Source organism: Onychostoma macrolepis, chromosome 13 (assembly GCF_012432095.1).
Source record: "Onychostoma macrolepis isolate SWU-2019 chromosome 13, ASM1243209v1, whole genome shotgun sequence".
NCBI lineage: Eukaryota > Metazoa > Chordata > Actinopteri > Cypriniformes > Cyprinidae > Onychostoma > Onychostoma macrolepis.
Genome location: NC_081167.1, coordinates 1599343 through 1624410, shown reverse-complemented (window position 1 = coordinate 1624410; position 25068 = coordinate 1599343). Strand labels below are relative to the sequence as shown.

General features: G+C 38.3%; 2 protein-coding genes across 6 annotated transcripts; one reads left to right on the top strand and one right to left on the bottom strand.

The window, feature by feature from the left end:
• The first annotated feature begins 129 nt into the window (after positions 1 to 129).
• dnaaf10 (dynein axonemal assembly factor 10) lies at positions 130 to 16075 on the top strand. 3 transcript variants are annotated; one of them, XR_009273851.1, is made up of 10 exons: positions 130 to 486; positions 1346 to 1446; positions 1543 to 1673; positions 2046 to 2147; positions 3123 to 3238; positions 4627 to 4761; positions 5380 to 5477; positions 5570 to 5851; positions 15715 to 15835; positions 15944 to 16075. XR_009273851.1 is itself a non-coding variant. In XM_058795205.1 (8 exons), exons 1-8 carry the CDS (start codon positions 301 to 303, stop codon positions 5775 to 5777), a joined length of 1077 nt encoding a protein of 358 aa, XP_058651188.1. In that variant the 5' UTR covers positions 130 to 300; the 3' UTR covers positions 5778 to 6108. The 3 variants fall into 3 exon arrangements, 1 of the variants encoding a protein (XP_058651188.1); XR_009273852.1 differs by lacking the exon at positions 15944 to 16075 and adding an exon at positions 15915 to 15933; XM_058795205.1 differs by lacking the exons at positions 15715 to 15835; positions 15944 to 16075 and having other exon boundaries at positions 5570 to 6108.
• On the bottom strand, positions 6234 to 24977 carry LOC131551945 (uncharacterized). 3 transcript variants are annotated; one of them, XM_058795204.1, is made up of 20 exons: positions 24588 to 24977; positions 23593 to 23800; positions 23343 to 23509; positions 21785 to 21915; positions 21537 to 21703; positions 20738 to 20823; positions 20507 to 20587; positions 20310 to 20424; positions 19880 to 20055; positions 18665 to 18886; positions 17456 to 17661; positions 16170 to 16301; positions 15935 to 16072; positions 14891 to 15158; positions 12756 to 12957; positions 7370 to 7586; positions 7033 to 7160; positions 6808 to 6929; positions 6518 to 6740; positions 6234 to 6386 (listed from the first exon to the last, which is right to left on the bottom strand). In XM_058795204.1, exons 1-20 carry the CDS (start codon positions 24744 to 24746, stop codon positions 6247 to 6249), a joined length of 3288 nt encoding a protein of 1095 aa, XP_058651187.1. In that variant the 5' UTR covers positions 24747 to 24977; the 3' UTR covers positions 6234 to 6246. The 3 variants fall into 3 exon arrangements, with proteins under 3 accessions (XP_058651187.1, XP_058651184.1, XP_058651185.1); XM_058795201.1 differs by having other exon boundaries at positions 20507 to 20823; XM_058795202.1 differs by having other exon boundaries at positions 14891 to 15122; positions 20507 to 20823.
• Positions 24978 to 25068: the final 91 nt, after the last annotated feature.

The following is a 25068-nucleotide window of genomic DNA, read 5'->3' as shown; positions in this document are numbered from 1 at the left end:
GCCAAATGTTACTACTTACTAAAATAATCATATGTTTCCATGCTAGCTGCCAAAATGATTTTGAATTAAGTAGTATTTTAAAAATATCTGTATTAAATACAGTATTATTATAATCTATCCGCACGGTAAAGATTTTCAGCTGATTTTGCTCAGGCTTGGAGCATGCCAGCTATGTGTTGTGGGAGGGTCCTTGTCGCAACAGGAAACACACGAGCGCACTGTTTGAGCAGCACTACTGTAGTCTCTCCTGCTAAAACTGACAGGATTCCGCTGTTTAATTGAATTGATAATTAAATCAACATGTCGGCGGCGCTCGAGAAGCCTCAGATTATCGCGCACATCCATAAGAGTCTGAACTACACGGTGTTTGACAGCAGGTGGATTCCGTGCAGCGCTAAGTTTGTTTGTATGGGAAACTTCGCCCGAGGAACCGGAGTCCTGCAGATCTACGAGATCCAGCAGGGCGAGCTGCAGCTGGTCAGAGAGGTCAGATATATTTAACGTTAGCTGGACAGCAAACATGTGAAGACCGAGCCACTTTCATTAGCGTTAGCCGCTTTCTAGAAAACTCCTAACGCCTGGTTGTCATGGCAACAGCGAAGCGGTTTGTTTACACGGGCCTCGTTCTGTCATGATAAATAATAAAAAATTGCTTTTAAAATGAAATTATTAAGAACCCGTTCAGAGACGCAATATAAAATGCCTTAAACTTAGTTTAATTGGTCAGTTCAAACTTTTGTCTGTCTTGGGGGCTATTTTTGACAGCAACTTATTTCATTCATTCATTCATTCATTCATTCATTTGGCAGTTGTGGTGTGCAAATAATCTTTATCGTGAATTGTTTTGAATTGAAATGTTAATTACAAATGATGAGAAACTATTTCCATATTTGTTTATTCCGTCCTGCAGTGCCATATGTGGTGTTTTATAAATAGGCTGCTGTCCAATGATTAATCATGATTAATCCCATCCAAAATAAAAGTTTTCGTTTACATAATATGTGTGTGTACTGTGTATATTATGTATATATAAAAACATACAAATCCAGTATATATTTAAAATATATATATATATATATATATATATATATATATATAATATATATATTTGCACGCATATATTCGTATAATTTATATTCTATAAAAGTATATATTTAATTATATAAACGTAACATATTTTTCTTACACATATACATGCATGTGTGTATTTATATATACATAACGATTATACACAGCACACACACATATTATGTAACCAAAACTTTTATTTTGGATGCAATTAATTGCGATTAATCATTTGACAGCACTATGTTTTATGAACCTGCTTTGTTGTCCTTTCTTCCAGATAGAAAAAGCCAAGCCGATCAAGTGCGGGACGTTTGGAGCCACATCTCTCCAGCAGAGGCATCTGGCCACGGGAGACTTTGACGGCAGTCTGAATGTTTGGTAGGATAACGTTTGGTTGTTTTGTGGTTTTCATCCGTGTTTCCGGCAGAGACGGCTGCAGTGATGTGCGATCTGAGATCAAACCTTGCTTTGCAGGAATCTGGAGGTGCCGGAGAGCCCGGTGTACTCGGTGAAAGCTCACAAGGAGATCATCAACAGCATTGATGGAGTGGGGGGACTGGGCATCGGTGACGGGGCCCCTGAGATCGTCACTGGGAGCCGAGATGGTGACTAGACTTACTTTGCACATCGCTTTTGAAAACAGGACCCCTTTTGATCACGCATACATGGACAATGTACTTTATTTGACTAGGAATTGACACTGAAAAAGTTTATTCTCAATGTTTTATTATTATTGATTGATTTCTATGGTGCTTTATGCAGTACAGCTAGTTTCAGAGCGGCTGAGGAATGACAGTAGTGTTGTTGTTCAGCTCAATAAATGTGGAAAGTTCATTTTTATTAAGAAACAAATTAATTTCAGCTAGAAGCAGCTCTACAGGAGACAGCAATGTCATCCTTCAGCTCAGTTCACGTTTTGTTTGTTCTCATCTGATAATGATAATTTGATAACCACATGTGTGTGGTTTTATGAACAGGCACAGTCAAAGTGTGGGACTCCAGGCAGAAAGACACGCCTGTGGTGAACATGGAGCCCATGGAGGGAGAAACCAAGAGAGACTGCTGGACCGTTGCTTTCGGTGCGTGTTTTTGTGACTCATATTGAAGGTGTCCCAACATAGGAATAAAGGTTTGTTTTGATGTTTTACTCTCATTCTGAGTTCTCATGGTCATGCAGAATCTCAAAATATCTTGAGGGCTTTTCATAGTGTGCTTAACCCTGGGTTATCGTCGTTTTTATAGTCTGAAATGTCCATTCAAGGAAAAACATGACAGTACAGTCTGCAGTACATAATATGAGGATGTGCAACGCTAGAGCTCTTACATAAACAGGTCAATGACACTGACATGCCAAATATGCAAATAAGCACGTTAACCCGGGTTTGAGGAATATACAGTGGGAAACGCCAGCTTATGAATACCCAGGATGCATTGTTAACCGAAGGTAAATTCTGAGCAGTGTGAAACATGAAGTGAGATGACCCTGGATTCTGTTTCCTCAAGGTTAACTATTTCAAGTGTGAAAAGCCCTACTGTATTTAAAAATGGTCTTTTAAACATCATTGAAAATAATACAATGTGAATGCAGTCTCTATAAACATAATTTGATAAAACCAGCCACAAACAACCAGAAAATCACAAGTTCATTGGTCGAAAGGAGCAGAAGCCGGCTCATTAACTCACACTGAAGTCTGTTCAGAGGTTTAAGGCCCTCGTATACTTCGAAGAATGTCATTTAAAATAAAATCTGTTTGTGTGTGTTTTGAAGTTAGCGTGTTTGGTAACACTTTAGAATAGGGAGCACTTATTCACTATTAACTATGACTTTTCCCTCAATAAACTCCTAATTTGCTGCTTATTAATAGTTAGTAAGGTAGTTGTTAAGTTTAGGTATTGGGTAGGATTAGGGATGTAGACTAAGGTCATGTAGAATAAGGCATTAATATGTGCTTAATTACTACTAATAAATGCCTAATATTCTAGTAATATGCATGCTAATAAGCAACTAGTTAAGAGACCCTAAAATAAAGTGTTACCGCGTGTTTTATCTCCAGGTCACGCTTTCAATGACCAGGACCGCTGTGTGTGTGCTGGCTACGACAATGGTGACATCAAATTATTTGATCTCAGAAATATGTCTCTACGATGGGAGACAAACATCAAAAATGGGGTAAGTGGGTAAGACATATTTTACTTGGATGCGCTTTGATTAGGGATGTAACGATTCACAATTGTGATGTGATTGAAGATATTTCACGGTATGATTTTTTTTTAACAATTAAAAAAAAAAAAAAAATTTAAGACATTAAAAATGAAAAGATGTCCTTTCATTATTTCTCAAACAAAATGCTGCAAATTTTTTGGGGAAATTGAAATATGTCAAATAACAAAACTAAATGAATCATAATCCAAACACAGATGCTGCAGACATGCATCATGAGCAGTTTTTGATTTAAATTAGATGTATAATTTAGAAATCTCAGAATGGTCTAGCTTTAGCTTTGTGAAACTATCCTACATAAAACATCTGAGTGAAACAAAAACAGCAGATGGGCTGAATGAGACGCTGATTCAGTCTCGGACAGCAGGTGGCGCTTATGGAACAGCAGCGATACAGCATTTCCTTGATTGTCGTGTAAACAAAGCATAAACACAGCTTTAATATGCATTATACAGAGACAAGATGAAAAAAAAAACTTTCCTGAAGACAGTCAGTTCCTCTCAGAGATGCATTCACATAAACCCCCACCACCAGCTTTATCGCGATTCATTTAACGCCTCAACCGTCTTGAACTGTCACATATTTTGATCAGTGTTGGGGGTAACGCATTGCAAGTTACGCAATCAGATTACTTTTTCAATTAACTAGTAAAGTAACGCATTAAATTAACAAGAAAATATCAGTTACCTTTTCAAATAAGCTACTGTTACTGTTTTCCTGTTTATTCACTGACACGTTTACTGTCCCTGTGTTGAGAGAAATTGGGATTAAGTGCAGAGGCATTTTCTTCAGCCTGAGGCTTATTCATTTCACTCTTGGTATGATACTTTTTCACAGAGGGACACAATATTGTAATGCATTACTTTTAAAAGTAACTTTCCCCAAAACTGATTTTGCTCGTTACATAACTACTGATTTCTGCATGTTGCTTCCTCAAAACTATTTCAGTGTACATTATTAAACCCCTCCGGACACCTAATCAGTGCTGTCTATCTGCCTGTGTAGACCGTGAGTGTTCACTAACCAGAGAGCGGTCAGCTGTGTGCTCAAGTACACTTCATCTACCGATAACCCCCGGCCAGTGTCATCTAGTCATTCACGCTCCTCTGAAATGCATGTGAACGTTACCTGTGTAAATTTAAAGACCATAAATGTAACAAGCTGGCATTGATGTAGCCATCAGATCTGATTTCAAGGGATTGTAAAGTGGCTGAGCAGGAATAGAAACAGTTTCTGTCCGGTGTAGAGAGCTGCTTCATTATAGTGGGAGAAATCTAGTTTTGAGTAGATGTAGTGTAACAGATAAGAACCTCTGTGTGTTTTTTTGTCTTTGGCAGGTGTGCTCTGTTGAATTTGACAGAAAAGACATCAACATGAACAAACTAGTGGCGACATCTTTAGAGGGCAAGTTTCATGTGTTTGACATGAGGACCCAGCACCCCACCAAAGGCTTCGCTTCAGTGTCGGAAAAGGTAGGCCAGACTCAGCTCAGCTTAAACAGAGTAGGATCAGTAATGGAAGGGAATAGTAACTGTTTGATTTTGATTTATTTAATTATGTGCAGAATGATCATGACAATTTCATTCGCCTTCATGCATTTACAATAATTGAGCACTGAAGATTTCAAGTTTAAAAATGATGGAAAAGCAGCATAAAAGTACGATATAAGATTTGTGCGCTATATTAATTCTTCTAAAGCCATATGATAACTAAGGTTTCAAACCAATATATGATAACAAATATTTGAAACCTATAAAGAGGATTTTTCACTGAATAATGACTGAATTCTGTCTGTTCATCACACAAAGGCTTCAGAAGACTTGGACTGTAGCGCACGAGTCACAAGGGACACTTTATGATAGCTATATCATGCTTTTGCATACTAAATCATCGTTTGGAACATTTACTGTTAAAACAGTTACACAAAACTTGCAACACTCGCCCCGTCTTTAAAATGCGCCACTCATACGAGATACTGCAAAAGATGCGAGTGCAACGGTCATACACGTCCGTCTAACACACGTTTACATAGAAAAACTGTGTGAACGGAGGATTTTGAGAGTGTTTAGCATTTGCTTTCTGTACTTCAGGCTCACAAGTCTACAATATGGCAAGTGAGGCATTTGCCTCAAAACCGCGACATCTTCATGACAGCCGGTGGAGCCGGTAATCTGCATCTATGGAAATAGTAAGTGATTTCTTTGAGATGATATTTTTAACATCTGAAGAGCGCTTCGTTAATGTTCTTACTGATGGATCTTTGTTTCTGTATTGTCACAGTGAGTATCCAGCCCAGAGGACTAAAAAGGGTGCGGACGATGTAGACATGGGCGTCGCTGGCTCTGTGAATCTCCTGCAGAACGTCACTGTCTCCACACAACCCATTTCCAGTCTTGACTGGAGCCCGGATAAACAGGGCCTCTGTGTTTGCTCTTCATTTGACCAGTCTGTGCGAGTCCTCATTGTGACCAAACTCAACACAGTCTGACTGAACTGCACTTCACATCTCTGCTGTTATTCCCAAACAGATTGGAATATCTGATGACTGTTTACATGCCACAGGTATATCTTAAGTCCATATGTGCAATTATATTTGAGTTTTTGTTTGTGTTTTTTAAGAAAACAATAATTCTTTGTGATATTAGCCGGTGTTCTTATGCACAATGTGAAGGCCTCTAACACCATGGTGAAGTTATTTTATGACAGAAAAAATCGAATTAAAAATATACATTTTGTCTTTCATCGAGCTGATGTCACACTTCCTCCTCTCTTTCTGTAATGCCCACTTCTCAAGATCCAGTCAATTCTCTGTCGTCCCATCTTATTTTTTTCTTGATGAATATCTTGTTTCACACTGACTGAAAATTTATGCCACACGATGCCGGAATGGATTTTGACCAAATCATCTGTTTAATAATCAGAGTGCATTTAAATAAGGCATTTCCAAACTAAGAATTTCATATCCAACACTTGAATCTGAAGAAGTCTTGCAGCTCCTCATCATCCACTGATTTGTCATGTATTCCAGCGTAAACTCTCCTCAGAAGACTGGTCATGAACTTCCCTTCAAGTGCTTCAATATATTTGTCAAGACATCCTTTTAATACAAAAGCAGAATGTTTTACTTTCAGCACTAACATTACTCAGATTAAAGCAAAATTTTGTAAAAGATTTTGTGAAAATTTCATAAATAAATGGCTATATAGCTGAAGTAAGAGCAGATTATACCGAGTCCCATGACTTTTCCATGCGCTATCAGGTTGGGCAGTAGCTGAGGATGCTCATACAGTTCATGTTTCATCAGAATATGCACGATCTCTCCTGTTATGAAGGCATCGTCAAAGGTTTGTTCGCAGAAAGGCTTGAGCGGGAATCTACTGTAAACGTCCACAGCAGCCAGAGGATCGTCCTTCAGCAGCAGATTGGCCAGCTCAATGTATGCATCGTGCACCTAAAATACATGCAATAATATGCAATAAATGTGAAATGTGTCATTACATGCTAATCAAGACCCTCACCTCCGGAGCCATGTCAATGACCTCCTGGTAGAAATGACAGGCTTGTTTCTTTGAGTCGGCGGTTCGCGCCAGAGCCCTGGCTAAGCCTAGCCTTGGCACAAAGGACTTCTTGCCAACCTCCACTGAGAAGAATATCAATTGTCATAATATGAATCCAGAACATAGTAAACAATACATGCTGCCATGTTTTCAGCCATTTAAGTCGAGCCTAGAGTCTGAACAAACCTGCTGAAGTCGTTGGTTTCTCCTGAAGAAGGCTTTTACAAGAAGACATTTGAGCTTTAATGCTTGATTTGCCTGCTGTCTTTCCAGCTCCATCACTCTTGGTGACCAGATGCACTCCTGTCCTCCCTCTGATGAGAGAAATATCAAAGTACCAATCATTTGTGAATAAGAACCACTAGTTGTAAAGGTACAGGAGGCTGTGCTGTATTTGTGTGTAGTCTCAGCAATGCTTTCCCTGTCGTTCACAATGAAGAGTGAAAGGAAAGCAATCTGTGGTCTTCTCAGTATTCCCAGATATTTTGGACCGGTGCGGTGAGATGTGATGTGTTGTGCTCACCGAGCAGCTGCTGTAGCTGTCTTGTTGACTCGTGTAGGAGCAGAGGTCTTCACTGTGGATGTAAGGACACCTCTGGCTGGAGCTCCTCTGCCTCTTGCCCGCTTCTTCCCGTCTGCAGGAGCCTCGGATGACTTAACCGCTGGTTTGGGCTCCGGAGCTTCATGCTTGACCGTTTTGTCCTTTTCTGCATCTAAATGATCCTTCCACCATGTCTGCTCTAATTTAAAGGGGTCATGGACTGAGATATCAAAATTCCCTTGATCTTTTGACATATAAGAGGTCATTGTAATATAAAAACATCCTGTAAGTTTCAGAACTCAAAACTTTCTTGTTAATCTAAAAACTTGCCAAAACGACAGCTTGTGGAATGCTTTACTCTGTGATGTAATAGTGTAGATAAGCACCACCTCTGCAGAAGATCATCAACGCCTGCTTCCACATCGCTGCCTGTTTAGCTCTGCCCACAGAATTTATATCGTTGTCTGTTTAGCCCCACCCACCGATTCTAAATCACTGCCTGTTTAGCCCCACCCACCAATTCTACGATTCGTGCGTGTAATTTTTACAAGGAAGGCGAACGCATCTAGAAACCAAACGTGTTTTCAGTGTTTGCATTGCCTTCCTTCTGGAAAGAGTGAATTAACTTTTTTTTTTTTTTTTTAAATAAGTTGCAGATTGCGTCAGTTATTCCTTGATTGTTTTCATTACGTGATCACTATTGCTTTGTCTGTTATTACAGAATTTGATATGTACTGAGTACTTATGCATTTTTAACCTAAATCACAGCAGCGTTTATCTGTGAGGAATGTAGGCTGTTAAACATACACAACTATTAGCCAATCATATCAGTGGGCATTGAGTCTACAATCCTCCACACCTATTCAAACAGAGTATTTTTTTATGAGGGGGTTAAAAACAGGACAGAAAATAGCTTATTACTTTTAATGTATGTGTTTTGATGTAAAAATCTTGATAACATTATAAATGGACCACAGAAAACAGTGCAAAATAATAAAAACAGGCAGTTCATGACCCCTTTAAATGCAAAACATTTTCAAATTTAAAGTGAATGTCTAAAGAGTTATTTATGACGTAAATTCCCTCACTAAAAAGATCATATCAGACACTTGATTGTGTAAACATCTTGCAGTCCCTCATTTGTCATGAATTCCAGCATAAACTGTCCTCAGAAGACTGGTCATGAACTTCCCTTCAAAATTGTATTTACTTAGCCACTTGTTGATAACTCATAAGTAAATGCAATGTTAAGAACTGTCTGGTGCTGCTGTAATTCATAGAAGAAGGTTTACAGCTGCATCTACATTTACTTTTAGTCATTTTGCAGATGCTTTTATCCAAAGCAACTTACAATTGGGGAATACATAAAGCGATTCTTCTTAAAGAGGCAAAGGCATCTAGACCTCCAAGACCAACATCATCACTTCAAATTAGACAAAATGTCCCTTGAATTGCACATCTCCAACACAGGAAACTGACCTGAGACCTGACAAACCACAAAGAGCTTCTTCTGCTATTAAGAAAAATACTGACATCCCAATCAGAATCGGGCTAAAAATTATTCGGTTATGGAACCCATCATGTCTGGGATCCACTTATAAACCATGGGACAAACACCCAATGACACACATGTCCAGCTAAACCCCAGAATAAAACTCCAATCAGACCAAATCAAATGATTAAAATATATAAAGAAAATGATCTAAAACACTAGACAGAAGTAGTGGCTCAAACAGAGATTAGGGACTTTAGCAGCTGCTGATGGTGCGGCAACAGCACTCTGCAAAAATAAATAATAAAAAAAACAAACAGTTTTTACACCAAGCTTTATTGCACATACGTGGCTTTAAAGGGCACCTATTATGACCCCTTTTTACAAGATGTAATATAAGTCTCAGGTGTCCCCAGAATGTGTCTGTGTCCCCACAAATCATTTATTATATCATTTTGAAAATGCCTACTTTGAGTGGAAGCAGAAACACACTGTTTTCGTTCATGTCTCTTTAAATGCAAATGAGCTGATGCTTCCTGCCCCCTTTTCCAGAACAGGGCTGTGCCTTTACAGCTCGTACGTCAGATACACTGCTAAAAAAACATCTGTTTGGTTTTGATTATCATGTCTATCGTGCTGAAATCATGCGTTTTAAAGCCATATCAGTTTAAACTTCTGATATATGGTTTTCTGAGCACACACATCTGAAGCGAACACAGAAAGCGGCTGTCACACAGCATGTGAGTACTAAACCAAGTTCTCTTTCTCACAAGTTTAGGTTAAAAACATGCATAAGTTACAAAAACACAGTCGGTTATGTCTGTTTAGTTAAACAGCTGGGAAAGAAATCACATCTTTGTTAGATCTGTGTATTAAGTGACAGCATATATATATATATATATATATATATATATATATACACAGTGGGTACGGAAAGTATTCAGACCCCCTTACATTTTTCACTCTTTGTTATATTGCAGCCATTTGCTAAAATCATTTGTTCATTTTTTTTTTCCTCATTAATGTACACACAGCACCCTATATTGACAGAAAAACACAGAATTGTTGACATTTTGCAGATTTATTAAAAAGAAAAACTGAAATATCACATGGTCCTAAGTATTCAGACCCTTTGCTCAGTATTTAGTAGAAGCACCCTTTGATCTAATACAGCCATGAGTCTTTTGGGAAAGATGCAACAAGTTTTTCACACCTGGATTTGGGGATCCTCTGCCATTCCTCCTTGCAGATCCTCTCCAGTTCTGTCAGGTTGGATGGTAAACGTTGGTGGACAGCCATTTTAGGTCTCTCCAGAGATGCTCAATTGGGTTTAAGTCAGGGCTCTGGCTGGGCCATTCAAGAACAGTCACGGAGTTGTTGTGAAGCCACTCCTTCGTTATTTTAGCTGTGTGCTTAGGGTCATTGTCTTGTTGGAAGGTAAACCTTCGCCCAGTCTGAGGTCCTGAGCACTCTGGAGAAGGTTTTCGTCCAGGATATCCCTGTACTTGGCCGCATTCATCTTTCCCTCGATTGCAACCAGTCGTCCTGTCCCTGCAGCTGAAAAACACCCCACAGCATGATGCTGCCACCACCATGCTTCACTGTTGGGACTGTATTGGACAGGTGATGAGCAGTGCCTGGTTTTCTCCACACATACCGCTTAGAATTAAGGCCAAAGTTCTATCTTGGTCTCATCAGACCAGAGAATCTTATTTCTCACCATCTTGGAGTCCTTCAGGTGTTTTTAGCAAACTCCATGCGGGCTTTCATGTGTCTTGCACTGAGGAGAGGCTTCCGTCGGGCCACTCTGCCATAAAGCCCCGACTGGTGGAGGGCTGCAGTGATGGTTGACTTTCTACAACTTTCTCCCATCTCCCGACTGCATCTCTGGAGCTCAGCCACAGTGATCTTTGGGTTCTTCTTTACCTCTCTCACCAAGGCTCTTCTCCCCCGATAGCTCAGTTTGAAGGGTTCTGGTCGTCCCAAACGTCGTCCATTTAAGGATTATGGAGGCCACTGTGCTCTTAGGAACCTTAAATGCAGCAGAAATGTTTTTGTAACCTTGGCCAGATCTGTGCCTTGCCACAATTCTGTCTCTGAGCTCTTCAGGCAGTTCCTTTGACCTCATGATTCTCATTTGCTCTGACATGCACTGTGAGCTGTAAGGTCTTATATAGACAGGTGTGTGGCTTTCCTAATCAAGTCCAATCAGTATAATCAAACACAGCTGGACTCAAATGAAGGTGTAGAACCATCTCAAGGATGATCAGAAGAAATGGACAGCACCTGAGTTAAATATATGAGTGTCACAGCAAAGGGTCTGAATACTTAGGACCATGTGATATTTCAGTTTTTCTTTTTTAATAAATCTGCAAAAATGTCAACAATTCTGTGTTTTTCTGTCAATATGGGGTGCTGTGTGTACATTGAGGAACACAAATGAACTTAAATGATTTTAGCAAATGGCTGCAATATAACAAAGAGTGAAAAATTTAAGGGGGTCTGAATACTTTCCGTACCCACTGTATGTCCAAACAACATGTAAAAGTGAATTTTGCATAATAGGTGCCCTTTAACTGCAACTTCATAATGTACTGTAATGTCTACTACAGAAGAATAGCTTGATTTATATAACAGATTAGATAACATTGTGTTATCGTATGGGGTTTGACTAAAGCAAGTTATCATTTAATGCCAAAAGCAACCCTTTCCTTACTTTTTAATCAATTAATTAGTTTATTAATTTTGTAACTGATGAATGATGGAATGCTCCTCTTTGTGATCTTTGCATTCTTTGGCCAGCAGTTGACAGTTCACTTTCAGTTGCGGTTCTGCAGCTGTTGCTTAAAGTCTCTGTTATGAACTGGCAGAATATCTGAGCGCTGTAACTAACCTTAAACTAACAAAAGTCCTGACCATGTATAGACTCGGTGAACACAGACAGGCAGACACAAACAGACTGTTCCCCCACTGCACACTAAATCAAGTGGAATCACTTTTTTACTGGTGCCCTCCTTTTCCTCACTTTACAAACCATGAAAAAGACTTGCTAGGAGAAACCTCAGCAAACGCAAACCTGGCTGTCAGGACCACCGACCGCTCAATAACATCACCAGTAACACTGAAATAAAACACATAATTGTGTTCGGTTCTTGTTATTATTTTATCAAACCTTTCTTCTAAATTTTAATGTAATGCTTTGGTAATGTAAAGCCTTTTAACCGTACAAATAAAGCCAATTGAATCCTGAAACTGCCAAGAACTTGCCAAGTGGATAATGATTTAGATTAGCAAGCTTCAAACCTCCATAAAACCATCATAATATTGTTATGAATTAAAAAAAATAGAGAGGGATTGTATCTCCCAGCTGGCCTGGGAACACTTTGGGATCCCCAGGAGGAGCTGGAGGGAAAAAAACATGACTTATCCTACCCGATATCAGGGCCTCATTTATAAAATATTGTGCAGAAACCATCCGAAATTTGATCTTACGATCATTTCTCAACTATGCATACATGTGATTTAATAGAATTAACGTACTCACAGAAAACGCACGTATACCTCTCTTTCATATGTGAAATCTATGAATGATCTTGAACTTGCGCAAAACTCAATGGTTTTAGCTCTCTGTAAATGACTCCTAATTAATTTCATTAACATATAAAATGTCAAATATGAGCGCTGGTGTGGATTTAAGCGTACGCACACACTCTAAGATCAAATCTGAGCGTACGCACGCTTTATAAATGAGGCCCCAGGTGAGCAGCAGGATGGATAGATGGATGGATTTATAGACAGCAATACATGTCTAAACTGACATGAGGGTGAGTAAATAATTACATTTTTTCTTTTTTGGCTGAATTAGTGACTACTTACTGGTCAGCTGCTTGGGTGCTTCTCCGGTCTGATGGGAGCCTTCTAACTCAATGCTGGCCTGGAAACTGAGGCAGGCGTCTGTAAGCGCCGCCCGAGCTCGTTCATCTGCTGCATGGCTGTCGCTCTGAGCCAGCTGTGCCAATCCCAGCAGACACAGAGCACGACTGCAGCGGGGCAAAGCCAGCACTCCCATCTGACAGACCTGCACACAGCCATATATATATATATATATATATATATATAGTCAAATCATGACATTAGACTCTCTATCTTGCTTAAACCATAACTTTGATTTGATTTGAACCCTTTGATTTATAGGCTTTTCTACTAAAGAGTTTGGTTTGTAGATGGAAATTCAAGGGTTTGATGCACTCAAGCGAAACTGTTGTCGGTTTAATAAGTGTTTGGCTGAACAGTTGCACGGAGAGGAATAGTTCAAGCTACATTTCCAAAATGCGGTTCTGCATGATTACAAGTCGTTCCCGATCTGGATGTTTGGCACAGTGAGCTAACCGTGTGGAGGAACTCCAGTACTGACATGATGATGATTGTCTAGTATAATGGCTACAGTATTATTCTACAGGCTGTTTTCATCCACAAGCTACATTTGATTAGCTCAGTGGTTCTTAACCCTGTTCCTGTTGATCCTGGAACAACATTTGTCTCCAAAAACAGTCCCAACTATATACCACCCCTAATTACAGCTTAGCTCTAAAATCAGAGGGAAATTATAGGTGAATGGTGTAGAAGCCCTTAACCCTGGTTGTAAGTCTAAACTTGAAATTAACTGTAAATGTATCACTCAAATCCTCAACAAGTTTGATGATCAAGAATCAAGTTCTATTTGGTGAAATCACATTCACTCCCTCTCTGTTACACTCTCAGTAAATAGAGATGGATTGTGGAATAAATATATAAATGTCTATGAATATTCAAATGCATTATATGTTTAATCCACAATGCATCTGTTTACCAAGAGTGTTAAAGGTCAAAGATGGAGTGAATGTGATTGGTAGATTTGGTAAGGTTTGTGCTTAATTTGAGGTCTATGATCAACATTTTATGTGGTGTCTCTGGTCATAAATATGGCACATAAGTGAGCCATTTGACTCAAACACAAATAAGTCAGATCTGTTTAGTGATCCAGAAACATTAAGCATTGTCAGTAGTCCGATTCCAAATGGTTCTTTTTAGTCAGTCGAAAACATCCAGCCTTGTGCAGTCTGATTCCCAAACCAATGACTGCTGGCTCTGCTCATTTTAGCAAATGGAAAGTACTTACAAATCATAGCGGTTACTGAATTAATCAGACTCAAGTTATTACTTTTGTCATGTCTGACTCGGAAGAAACCAAAATGTATTCATCCTTATGTGACTCATATCAGTGCAATTACTGACTGGTTGTTTATATGAGCTTTCCTGTAGCTCAAATAGTAGAGCATGGCACTAGCAACGCCAAGATCATGGGTTTGATTCCCAGGGAAAGCAAGAGCTGATAAAATGTAAAAACTGTAACTTGAATGCAATGTAAGTCGCTTTGGATAAAAGCGTCTGCTAAATGTAAATGTAAATAACCATGTGTAGTAAAAGATTAACTGAATGTTGTTTAATATTTGCATTTGTTGATTATTTGAGACGTTATGAATGTTGTTGTAATGAGTGGTATTCTATGCAAACGATTTAATGATAAAATATAATAAAATATGTTTTGTGTCATATTTTAATTTAATATAGGAGTGATGGATTGCATTCATGCCTCTAAACATTTGTGTAAATTAATTTCTTAACATTTGGCAACAGGCAGGGGGGCAATACCTGTTGAAAAAAACACCTTTGCTGGTTAGGTATGTTTTGAAGCATGGTAGCTGGCTTGAGCTGGTTTAAGATGGTCCTTAGTTTGTCCTGAGTAGGAGCTAGTTGCTTAGGACCAGCTCACGACCAGTTACCATGCTTCAAAACATTCCTAACCAGCATATGCAGTTTTTTTTTTTTTTTTAACAGGGTAGGCACTGATGCATCAAATAACATTTAATTTTTCAATATATTTTTTCACCACAAATATAAAAGGCAATTCTAAGTAAGCAGTTAAAGAACCAGAATCGCTAGATTTTATGATTCCTAAACATACAGTCTACCTTCTCCTGCATGTCCAGAAGCTCCCTACAGGGGCCGATAGACGAGAGCCGTATCAAAGCTGTGAGGGCCTGACATCTCTTCACTATCCAGGGCTGTTTTCCATCTCTTTGCTGCTGAATGAGGCCTTGAAGGAGAGCAAAATGAGCCTCCAGCAGCACCGAGTCCAGCTGCTGAAGCACCTCGCCCTGATTCACACACCTGCTGATGCCCTGCGCCGCAAGCCCAGAGACGCTGTGGGAACACCAGAGAGACCGACGCACACGCCAACTGTTGTCTTTATTTAGAGACATTCATTAACGGGGTCAAATGTTGGAGAATCCGACTGAAATCACAGTCAGTTTAAGAGAGCATGAGCTCCTAGTAACATATGTCTTTTTTAAGATTTCAAGGGCGGACAGGAAACCACATACCTCATTATCAGTGTATTATTACATATTAAAGGGAAATATATTGGATTGTTAACCAAAAATGAAAATTTGCTGAAAATGTATTCCATACAAATCCATCAAGATGTTTTTAACCCTGCTTCCAGTCCAACATCCATAATAACGCTTCCTCCAGTGCAAAGGTCCACCTCCTGTTGTCTCTCACATCAAAATCCAGCCACATATCTGTTTAGAGCTTGTATGTGGTGATTCATCTGTGCAGATTTCTCTGCTGATTTGAACACCAGAGGAAGCATTACTATGGATTATGGACTTACAGAGACAGTTTGAAGTTTAAACGTCTTAACGATGGATTTGTTTCTTACAAACACGCAGGTTTTCACTTCTCAAGATGTTCATTGATGGACTGGACTGAATTATTGTGATGTTTTTATCAGACTCCCATTCTGACGGCACCCATTCACTGCAGAGCATCCATTGCTGAGACACTGATGCAGAGACACATTTCTACAAACCTGATGAAGAAACAAACTCATCTACATCTTGGATGGCCTGAGGGTGAGTACATTTTCAGCTAATGTTCTTTTTTAGATGAACTATACCTTTAAGTCTCAACTGTTGCAAATATCTTTTAAAGTGTTTGTCTGTGTAACATACATGTGATAGACTTGCTCTGGACTCATGGCCTGGTCAGAGGATGAGATCTTGGAAAGCAAAGCTGCCAAACTGAGACAACCACGTAGAAACTGAGCATTCACGACTGACCGATCATATCCACCGTCCCACTGCTGTTGTCTGCAAAAAAAAAAAAAAAAAGACAAGTAAACTGAAAATAAATATATCTGGATTAAAACCGTAAAAGTGACTAAATGTGAATTCTCTTTTTACATACTCGTTGTGATCATGTGAGATGAAGAATTGAGCCATGACATATTCCAGGCCTTGTTGTAGGAGCATCACAACCTCACACTTGCTGACCGCGGCCGCCTCTTCCTTCTGCAGCAGGGCCAAGCCAGTATAAAACCTACCATAAAAACATGTTTGTGAAGAACTGACAACAAACACCTGACCTGAGCTCGTCCAGACACAAATCAGACTAATATAAAACACTTTGTTCCATACTAGACTTTGAATACTCCCAATTCCCAGTGTTATAGTCAAAGAGCACTTCAGATGTAAAGGAAAATACAGTAATGCATTATAATACCATAATGCATTGTAACAAACTTAACGGGAAAGAAATTTTGCTAACACTTTAGATTAAAGCTGCAGTCCATAAAGTACATAACCAGCCAGTGTTCAAAACGATCTCCTTACCTTAGCCCGATTCACAACAGTAAGCTTGTAATAATGTTTTCTACTTTGAGTGGTACTGGTAGGTTTTCGCAGGAAATACAAGCATGCCGCCGTTCATCTTTCCATCATTACGTCACGTCTGTAAAGAAGGAGTCCTGCCTGGTAGCTATATTGCATGTAATGCTGCAGGTGGCGGCTCATTTTATCACAGCAGCTGGAATAATTAGATTTATCATTTCGATGGCGGATTGTAATCCAGTAAGGTCCATATACGACTATCATCAGTGACAACTGGAGATTCACCTGTAGTCACCAGTAGCCTACAGGTAACGCTAATACACACCGAAAACTCAAAAGTCACGCTGTGCTGATGTTGTTAACATTAACATTTTGAGAACAAAGTTTAACAATAATAATTTGTATGGTTTGATGTGATATGAGCTAACCGATCGTAAGATTTAATCACCATTGCTAGCGCGATTTATTGTAATGCTTTTTCCCTCAGTTGGTCAGAACACAAGTGGCAGACATGTAACTTGCTTGTTCAGATGACAATATCCAGGGTCATACTTCCAAGATGTACAATGTGTGATTCAGAAGTACAGTGAAAATCTGTGAATACTGACAGCCACAGATACTCCTCAAAACATTAGATTCATCCGCGGTTGAGGAGTCGTGCCGATGCACAACCCACGTACAGAAAATACTTCCACAAATAACTGCAATTGCAGGTTTCAAACAGAGAAGGCGACAAAGAGGCAAAATTTACGGACTGCAGCTTTAACTTTAGAAACAAATATGCCAGTGGTAGCAACCTGGAGCAACTGCCCTAATCACAGTAACACTCCAAAAGTCTAAATGCATCGGTCTGATGGGTCACACCTGATCGCTGGCTGGCGGGGCTGGAGGCCCAGCGCGCTCTGAAGGTGCTGCAGCGCCTCATTGCTCTTCCCCTGCAGCAGCAGCAAACGGCCCATGTGTAGGTTATATTCCCAGCTGTCTGCATTCAGTGAGCAGGCGTCCAGATACTTCAGCAGGGCTCGATGGAGCCAACACTTCTCATCAGACACTACACTACTGCCGTCTTGCTGTGACAGACCAGACAAACACTACTGGGACCACTGCAGTGAAAGCAAGCCATAGTTTCTCTGATCTCAATTACATTTTGCAAAAAAAAAAAAAGTCAGAATATAAAGAAATAGATTAAAAAAAGCCCTGCTGAGCTGCTGCCTAGGGGTGTGTCACAATGTACTGCTATTATATATTTCAAAAACAGATATGATCGTATCATCAGTGCTGGGAAGGTTACTTTGGAAATGTAATAGGTTACACATAACAAGTTACCCCATTTAAAATGTAATAAGTAGTGTAACTATTTAAATTACTTTATTAATGTAACTGATTACATTTGATTACTTTTCTAAATTTCGAACAAATATTTTTTAACTGTTAATAATTTTGAAACATTTAAAGCAGGCAGGGTTAACCTTAAAAAATCCTTCATCACATGAATTAAGATTATAATAATACAATTTTAAAGCACAGATTTTAAATTAGAAACCGTTAAATAGCTATGCTACTGTTTTTGAAATACCATTCAAGATGTATTTTAATAGGAATAGGAATGGATTTTTGTATATGCTTTATTGGTTAATAATAACTTAATATTGTTTAATAACAGTTTTTTTTTTTCAAGGCATTGTTATGTGCCAGTGTTTCCTGCCATGCATGTGCAAAGATTTGATTTCTAAAAACAGTTGAACAGTTGAAATAATTTGTTAGAAATTTAGAAAAGTTATCAGATGTAATCAGTTGCATTCCTTTAATAAAATAATTGAAATTGTTTGAAATAACACAACTTATTACATTTTAAATAGAGTAAATTGTAAATAATCCAGCCCTAGCAATCTGCTTGACATTCTGATATAGTATGTGACAGTACTGCACAATAATTATGGAAATCACCTGTCACGAAATATAAAAAGAATATGAAGAAGGCAGTGCCAATCAACATTAATCTCTTTTATATGCCTTTTTACGCTTGCAGTCTTTGAGTGTGATTCATTGGCCAAAAAAAGGCAAGATAAGCACCTTTCCAGCTTTTTTTGACAGCCAGAGGAACAGTGTCTGGACATAATCAGCCTTCGCTGACTGGCCCTGCTGTCTGAGATCTTGTAGCTCCGTGTCGAGTGCTTTGAGCTGGTTCTCTGCTGTCGGTGTTCCAGGAAAGCCATGAAGCCTGCAGATGGCCAAGATCTCTTCCTGCCTCCCAGCAGACTTGGCCTGGCCGAGATCCTGGTCATCCTCCTGAGCCTGTGGGATTTCAGACAGTCAGCACCCGCATTATAGCATATGGCTCTTTCATATGACAACGATATTAATATATACACACTGTTGAGTAAAATCTGGTTGATTTAACACTTACGTCATCTAAGGGTTTGAGGTGTTCAGACAGTAGCAGACACACATGCTGCTCTAGCACTTCTGAGCTTAAATAGCATTTTTCTGAAAATGTTTGGTATTTACTGTTCATGACTTTATTGTTGTTTATTTCATCTCCCCATGCAGATTTTTATGTTTAGAGTAACGCTGTTAAAAACAACACATTTCTTTCTGCAATTTATTTTTTGAAGATAATTAAAGATAATTATCTCAATTAATGTAGCATCCGTTTCCCCCTTTCTGAACTAGCTATGCTAATGTGTTTTTCCTCACGTCCCCTCATTGGAGTTACAGTATGTCTGCATCTTTCCTAGTTCAGTCTTTCTGAGTCCTTTTAACACTACAAATAGTCAATCTAGTGAGTGCACATGTCTTAAATGCTTCTGCCCCTGCAGTCACAACACAAATATACTATCAAAATTAATTTCTTATTTATTTTAAAAATGAATGTGAAAAATAAACTAATTGGGGGGAAAAAAGAACTGACAGCTGTCACTCACACAGAGAGAGCTGGTACTGACAGATACAGAAGCATTTACATTATAATGGAATTATATCCATTAGTGAGGATTATTGTAAGTTCACTTAAATTGGTAACACATCCGCATTTACTGTGTTTCGTCTGCTCGCTCTGTTGCGCAAGTAATTTATCATACATGAAAATTATTATATTCAGTGGCTTCTCCTACATTTCTTAGTGATATTTAGTGTCAGGAATATCAGGAAGTGACTATTTTGTTCTCTTTGACTCGTTGGAAGGAAACGGTGCTTTATTCGCAAATGTTTTATGCGATATTTCAATTTTGCGCATAATTTAAATTTGCATCTTTGGATGGAAACATAGTTACTGTCTCCATTTCCTACCTCCTTTTTCAAGCCGTACATCTCTGTTGCGTAGTAGTGCTCCTCTAGTGTCTGCCCAAGAAGAAAGTGCAGTTTAGCGTTGTGGGGTTTAACCTTAATGGCAGAAGCGTAGTGGACGGCAGCCTGCTCCAGATGATCCAGAGGTGACTGTCCTGGATCATACTGCATAACATCACCTGAAGAAACAACAACGTAATAATTCAGTTAATTCAGACCACTAACCCTCCACCGCAAGATGAAATCACTTGTGTTTCACTCTTTCCCTCAGTATGTCCCACAGTTATGTGTTAGGTGATGACGCTCCTTCAGTCATTGTGGACACATGCATTTCTCACTGCGTTTTGGACCCTTGTGACTGGATCGATCCTAGACTGTGCAGGTGGAAGCGGGATCTAAGAAGCTGTGGTATTTGTGGTTCTGACAGGTCTACCTGGATTGGGAAGTCTGTTCTTGTAGAGTTTGAAGTGTTCCTCTGCATGGGCTATTAGACTATCTACATCATGTTCTCCAAGTGCCGTCTGCAGTCTTTTCTCCCAGTTTCGAATCTGTTTGAACAGGAAGAACCAGGTGCAGTTTTATATATTCTGTATTGCCGCACACATCCAGACCACAGCGTTCTGTCCTTACCTCAAGTGTGTGATGAGTCATTATTTCCGTGTTACTTGAGGATGCAAAATAATTTCTGTACCAGTTTGTTTCTGTAACTTCCTGCAGTGATACAAATGATTTCTTAAACAACAAAGAGCAGAGCAGACCAAGAGTAGAACTGTTTACTAAGCAATCTGCCAGTGTGTGAAACCAGACAGAAACAAACATCTCTGAAGAGAAATCCAGACGCAGTGAACCTGTCAGACTGACCACAGAGTCTAGATCTGATGACGGTTTGTAATGGCACTCTTTTGCATGTGCTCCAATCTCTGCATATCTCATCTGCTTCCTGCATCCTATTAAAAACCCACATGCAGAAATAATCATATTAGTCTTTTGAACAATAATTATTTGAAATCCAAACTTCACCTTTAAAATAACAAAATAAAGTCAATCTAACTCTTTCCCCGCCAGCATTTTTTGTTGTATGAATATCTGAACACATCAAATTAAAGAAGAGAGCCTCTACTTTTATATGAAAAATCCATTTTATTATAGCTTCAAGCATTTTTAATTTTATTTTTATTTTTTATTAACACTTGAATGCAGAAATTTTGAGCAATGAGCTGAGCAAATCAAATACTACATCTGGATTATATTCAGTATGATGATCAAAGCAAAGATGCCATGGATCACTTCCATCAGCACTCCCAAAGCTTGCATTCACTCTGTAATATTCATTTATATGCTGTTTATTGTTGATTATCACATTATTTTTCATATGCATCTGCTCATGTATGAGATTGCTGGTTTCTGTCTTCCTCATCTGTGTTTTTGATCGGGAGATTCTGGACTCATTCAGGAGATGTGAAATAGTGCCCCTGAGTGTATAACAGCAAACACACGGAAACACACAAAATTCTGTGTTTAGCGGGGAAAGAGTTAATCGTGCCAAAGAAATGAAAGACTTGAATGTTATTTAGGTGCGACTGAAGAGAGTTTTGAAAGCTATGGGATTGCTAAGATGTTGTTAACAAATGTTTATTTCTGGCTATAGTGATATTCATACCACGATATGAGAAGAAGCATTTGACAGGAGCGTTAGACATTCTCTGGTCGAGCTCTGACTCCAGAACTTTCCAGCCCTCTCTCAAGGGACGCTCGGTAAACGGATCGACTTTTGACCTCCGCGTCAGCATGTCAATGTATGGAGCTGAAAATACTGTCTTTGGTTCACTGCATACAAACATGACACACACACACTAATGGGAACGTCTGAATGTATGAAGGGTTTGACCGCAGAAACGTTTCTCTCACCTCTGATGTATTGACACGGGTTTGTACAGGGCACTTAGGGACACCGGACACTCGAACTCCATCTGGTCTTTCACATCACAGAACGCCACAGCTAGAGGAACCGGCTCTCTAGTAACGTTTACAGTGTAAACCTATTAAAAAATAATTTTTGTTAGTTTTTTTTTTCTTCTTTTTTCTTGGCTTCACTGAATAAATGAATGGAAACAGCTAAATCAGCTAAAATGTCAAAAAATTGCATACATGTATTAAATGTAGCCATTATGTTTACTAAATAGTAACAGAACCATCTTAAAATGTGGGGAATTATCAATTCTATTTACATCACATTTTTATTACATGGAGTTGTCATAAGGGTTGCTGAAGAAAATCTAGATCTATCGTATAGTCTAAACCACAGTGCTGTGTGGAAACAGATTATGTGTAATCTGGATTATTTAGAGTCCAAAAATGAATGATTTGTGATTAGATTGTATTAGATTTTAAAATAATTTTAATCACACTACAGTTGCTTTCTTATTGATTACATGATTACATTTTAGTCACACAATAGCAATAAATTATGCATAATTTATTGATGCTGAAAAATTATTATTTTTCATCTTTTAAATGTTCCTTTTTAAAATAGCCTACCGCTTATATACATTTAGAAAGTCTTCCAGTTTTGTGGACATTCACACAAAGACCAGTCACTATAGTCAGAAGTGTTTTCTCAACATTTCAAAAATGCATCAACTACTGATTAATTTTTATTTGAATGATCACTCAGTAGGTTATTTAACCATGCATTACCATGTCTTTAGAAAGGCTTTCAAACACATGTAGTACAAGGATTCCCAAACGTTTTTGTCAGCCGAACCTGTTTCACCTGATATATTCACTGAGAATTAAAAATAAATGTTTTAATAAATTAACTAACACATTCCCTGAATTTGGTTAATGGTCACATGACATGCAGGAAAACAAATAAAATATTTCATCTTTTTAGTTTTTATTATTTTGAATGTTATTTTAAAATTTATTTATTTTAATTTTACATTTTTATGATTTAATTAATAGCTTTTCAACAAAATCACGAACCCCAGTTTGGAAAGACTTGATGTAATGCAATGTTTAATGGACTTCATGTTGTTAATTGTCATTTTCTTTCTTTTTCTGTTTTTATATTAATATGGTACATGATTATCCTATATTACTAACAACAATTTTTGTCATGTAATTTGGAATCAGTAATGGACTACAATTTGTAAATAATCTACCCAGCACTGATAAACCATTAGAATATATATATATATATATATATATATATATATTTCTGTGTTTATATCAGAAGATAATTCCATAGTGGAAGAATATAACCCCAAAATATCATGGACATACTACTATACACGCCTTGACAGTTTTCACTCAGGCACTGCTAGTAAATTTTATAAATGATGATGAAGAAAAGGCACGTAACATGAAATTAAACACAACAGTTTAAAGTAAAAACATGGTAGCACTGTGGTTCTTGTGGGGAGTTGTCTATTTTACTATGGCACTGGCAAGATTTAGTTCTTACTTGAGTGTTGGCCCCATCTGCCGACGTCACCTTTATAATAATGACTGTTTCTCCCGCATTTAACATGACGGGTTCAGAGCAAGCAGTGTCATTCACAGCAGTCTGCATGCTCCTGTCTAAGGTCTGAGGATGGACTCTCACCTCACAGCAGTCAAAACGTGCAGAGCCTAAATCACAGAAGCACAATGACTTCATCTGAACAGCCATGAGACCGCCAATCCTCATAGACCGTAGGTCTGAAATGACTCACACGTGTAGTCGTAGGTCGCTGGAGAGAAGCCAGGGTGAAGGTCATGTCCTCTCTCTATGGTCAGATCACTCAGCTGTGCTGCTCTGGAGGACAGTTTGCTCACCGCGATGCTGTACACCTTGGATGAGCCATCTTCAGACACAACCTCAATCTCTACTTTATTTAAACCATCTTCTAGTTTAACAGTTCTTGATCCATCACCAAATAACTGGGTGAATATGATACGTAAAAACATCAATATTCTATTGCTCATATCTATCTACGTACATAAAAAAATACAGTGAACCAAGCAAGAAAATGTTTTATTATCATTGCATTAGAAACGAAATATCAAAGCACTTGGCATTTATTTTAGAGACAGTACACTTCACAAACAAAATAAAATACTGTTCAAAATTTGTTGTGACACTTTTTGGTTGTCAAATAACTTGTGTTGGGTTACTAGTTACTAGCTACAGTAATAATATTATGTATAGGTGTGTCTGCATGCAGCGAGTTTATATGTATATGCAAGTTATTCCCAAGTGTATATGCATTCATTACTAACATAATATGTATTGGTATGGATTTCATATTAGTGTGCACGTGTATTTTATATATATGTATTGAACATCCAATAGTATATGTATATGTGAGTAATTTATATACGCACGTGTATATGTATATGCACGTGTTTTATGTATGTATTGATAAGCGAAGTTTGATTTAAATACGTGGCGCCTCATAAAAATATGCAATTACAACTTCTGTGGGATGTGAAAGAAAAGTAATGTAACTAGTAGTGTAACTAATTACTGTTGCCAGAAAGAAATAAGGAAAGCCTATTGCTAGGAAAATTACTTTTGGAAGGAGTATTACATTTTTTTGCCCAACACTATTCATAGCTAATGATTAAATACCTGCGGGAACTGATATTAATATACAGTATACAGTACATTAGTCACAATTTAACGTATTTAAAGAGCTACAAAAAAGACATAGATTTTCATACTTACGATATTACAAGACGCTCCTCCGTCGCTGGTTTGTAGATGTAGTGTCGAAGTTTTAACTCTGCTTTCTACTGTTGCTGTGTACTGTGTTAAATCTGATCTGAACGAAGGGTTTAATTCCCCATCAGACATTGATAAATAATCTAAGTCACAATTATCCATCCTTCAATTGCTGATTTGTAAGTTTTGTTGAAGGCTGTGTTACAGGCTCGAGTTTAGGTGCGTCATGGTTGTCATGGGGGCAGAAGAGATTAATCTCTATGGAAATGTAGATCAACTCTATTGTTTAATGAATGATATGACGATGGTGTGTTTATTCGTTATGTTAAACACGTCAATATTGTAACATTTTAACTTCGACTCTACTATTATTCCAAGTGATATCTGACATATACAAATCAGAACTCTTAGACCATGTAATAAATCAATCAATAAAATTCAGTTTAATAGATGTGTATTGGTCATCTTCCTTTTTCTTTATTCA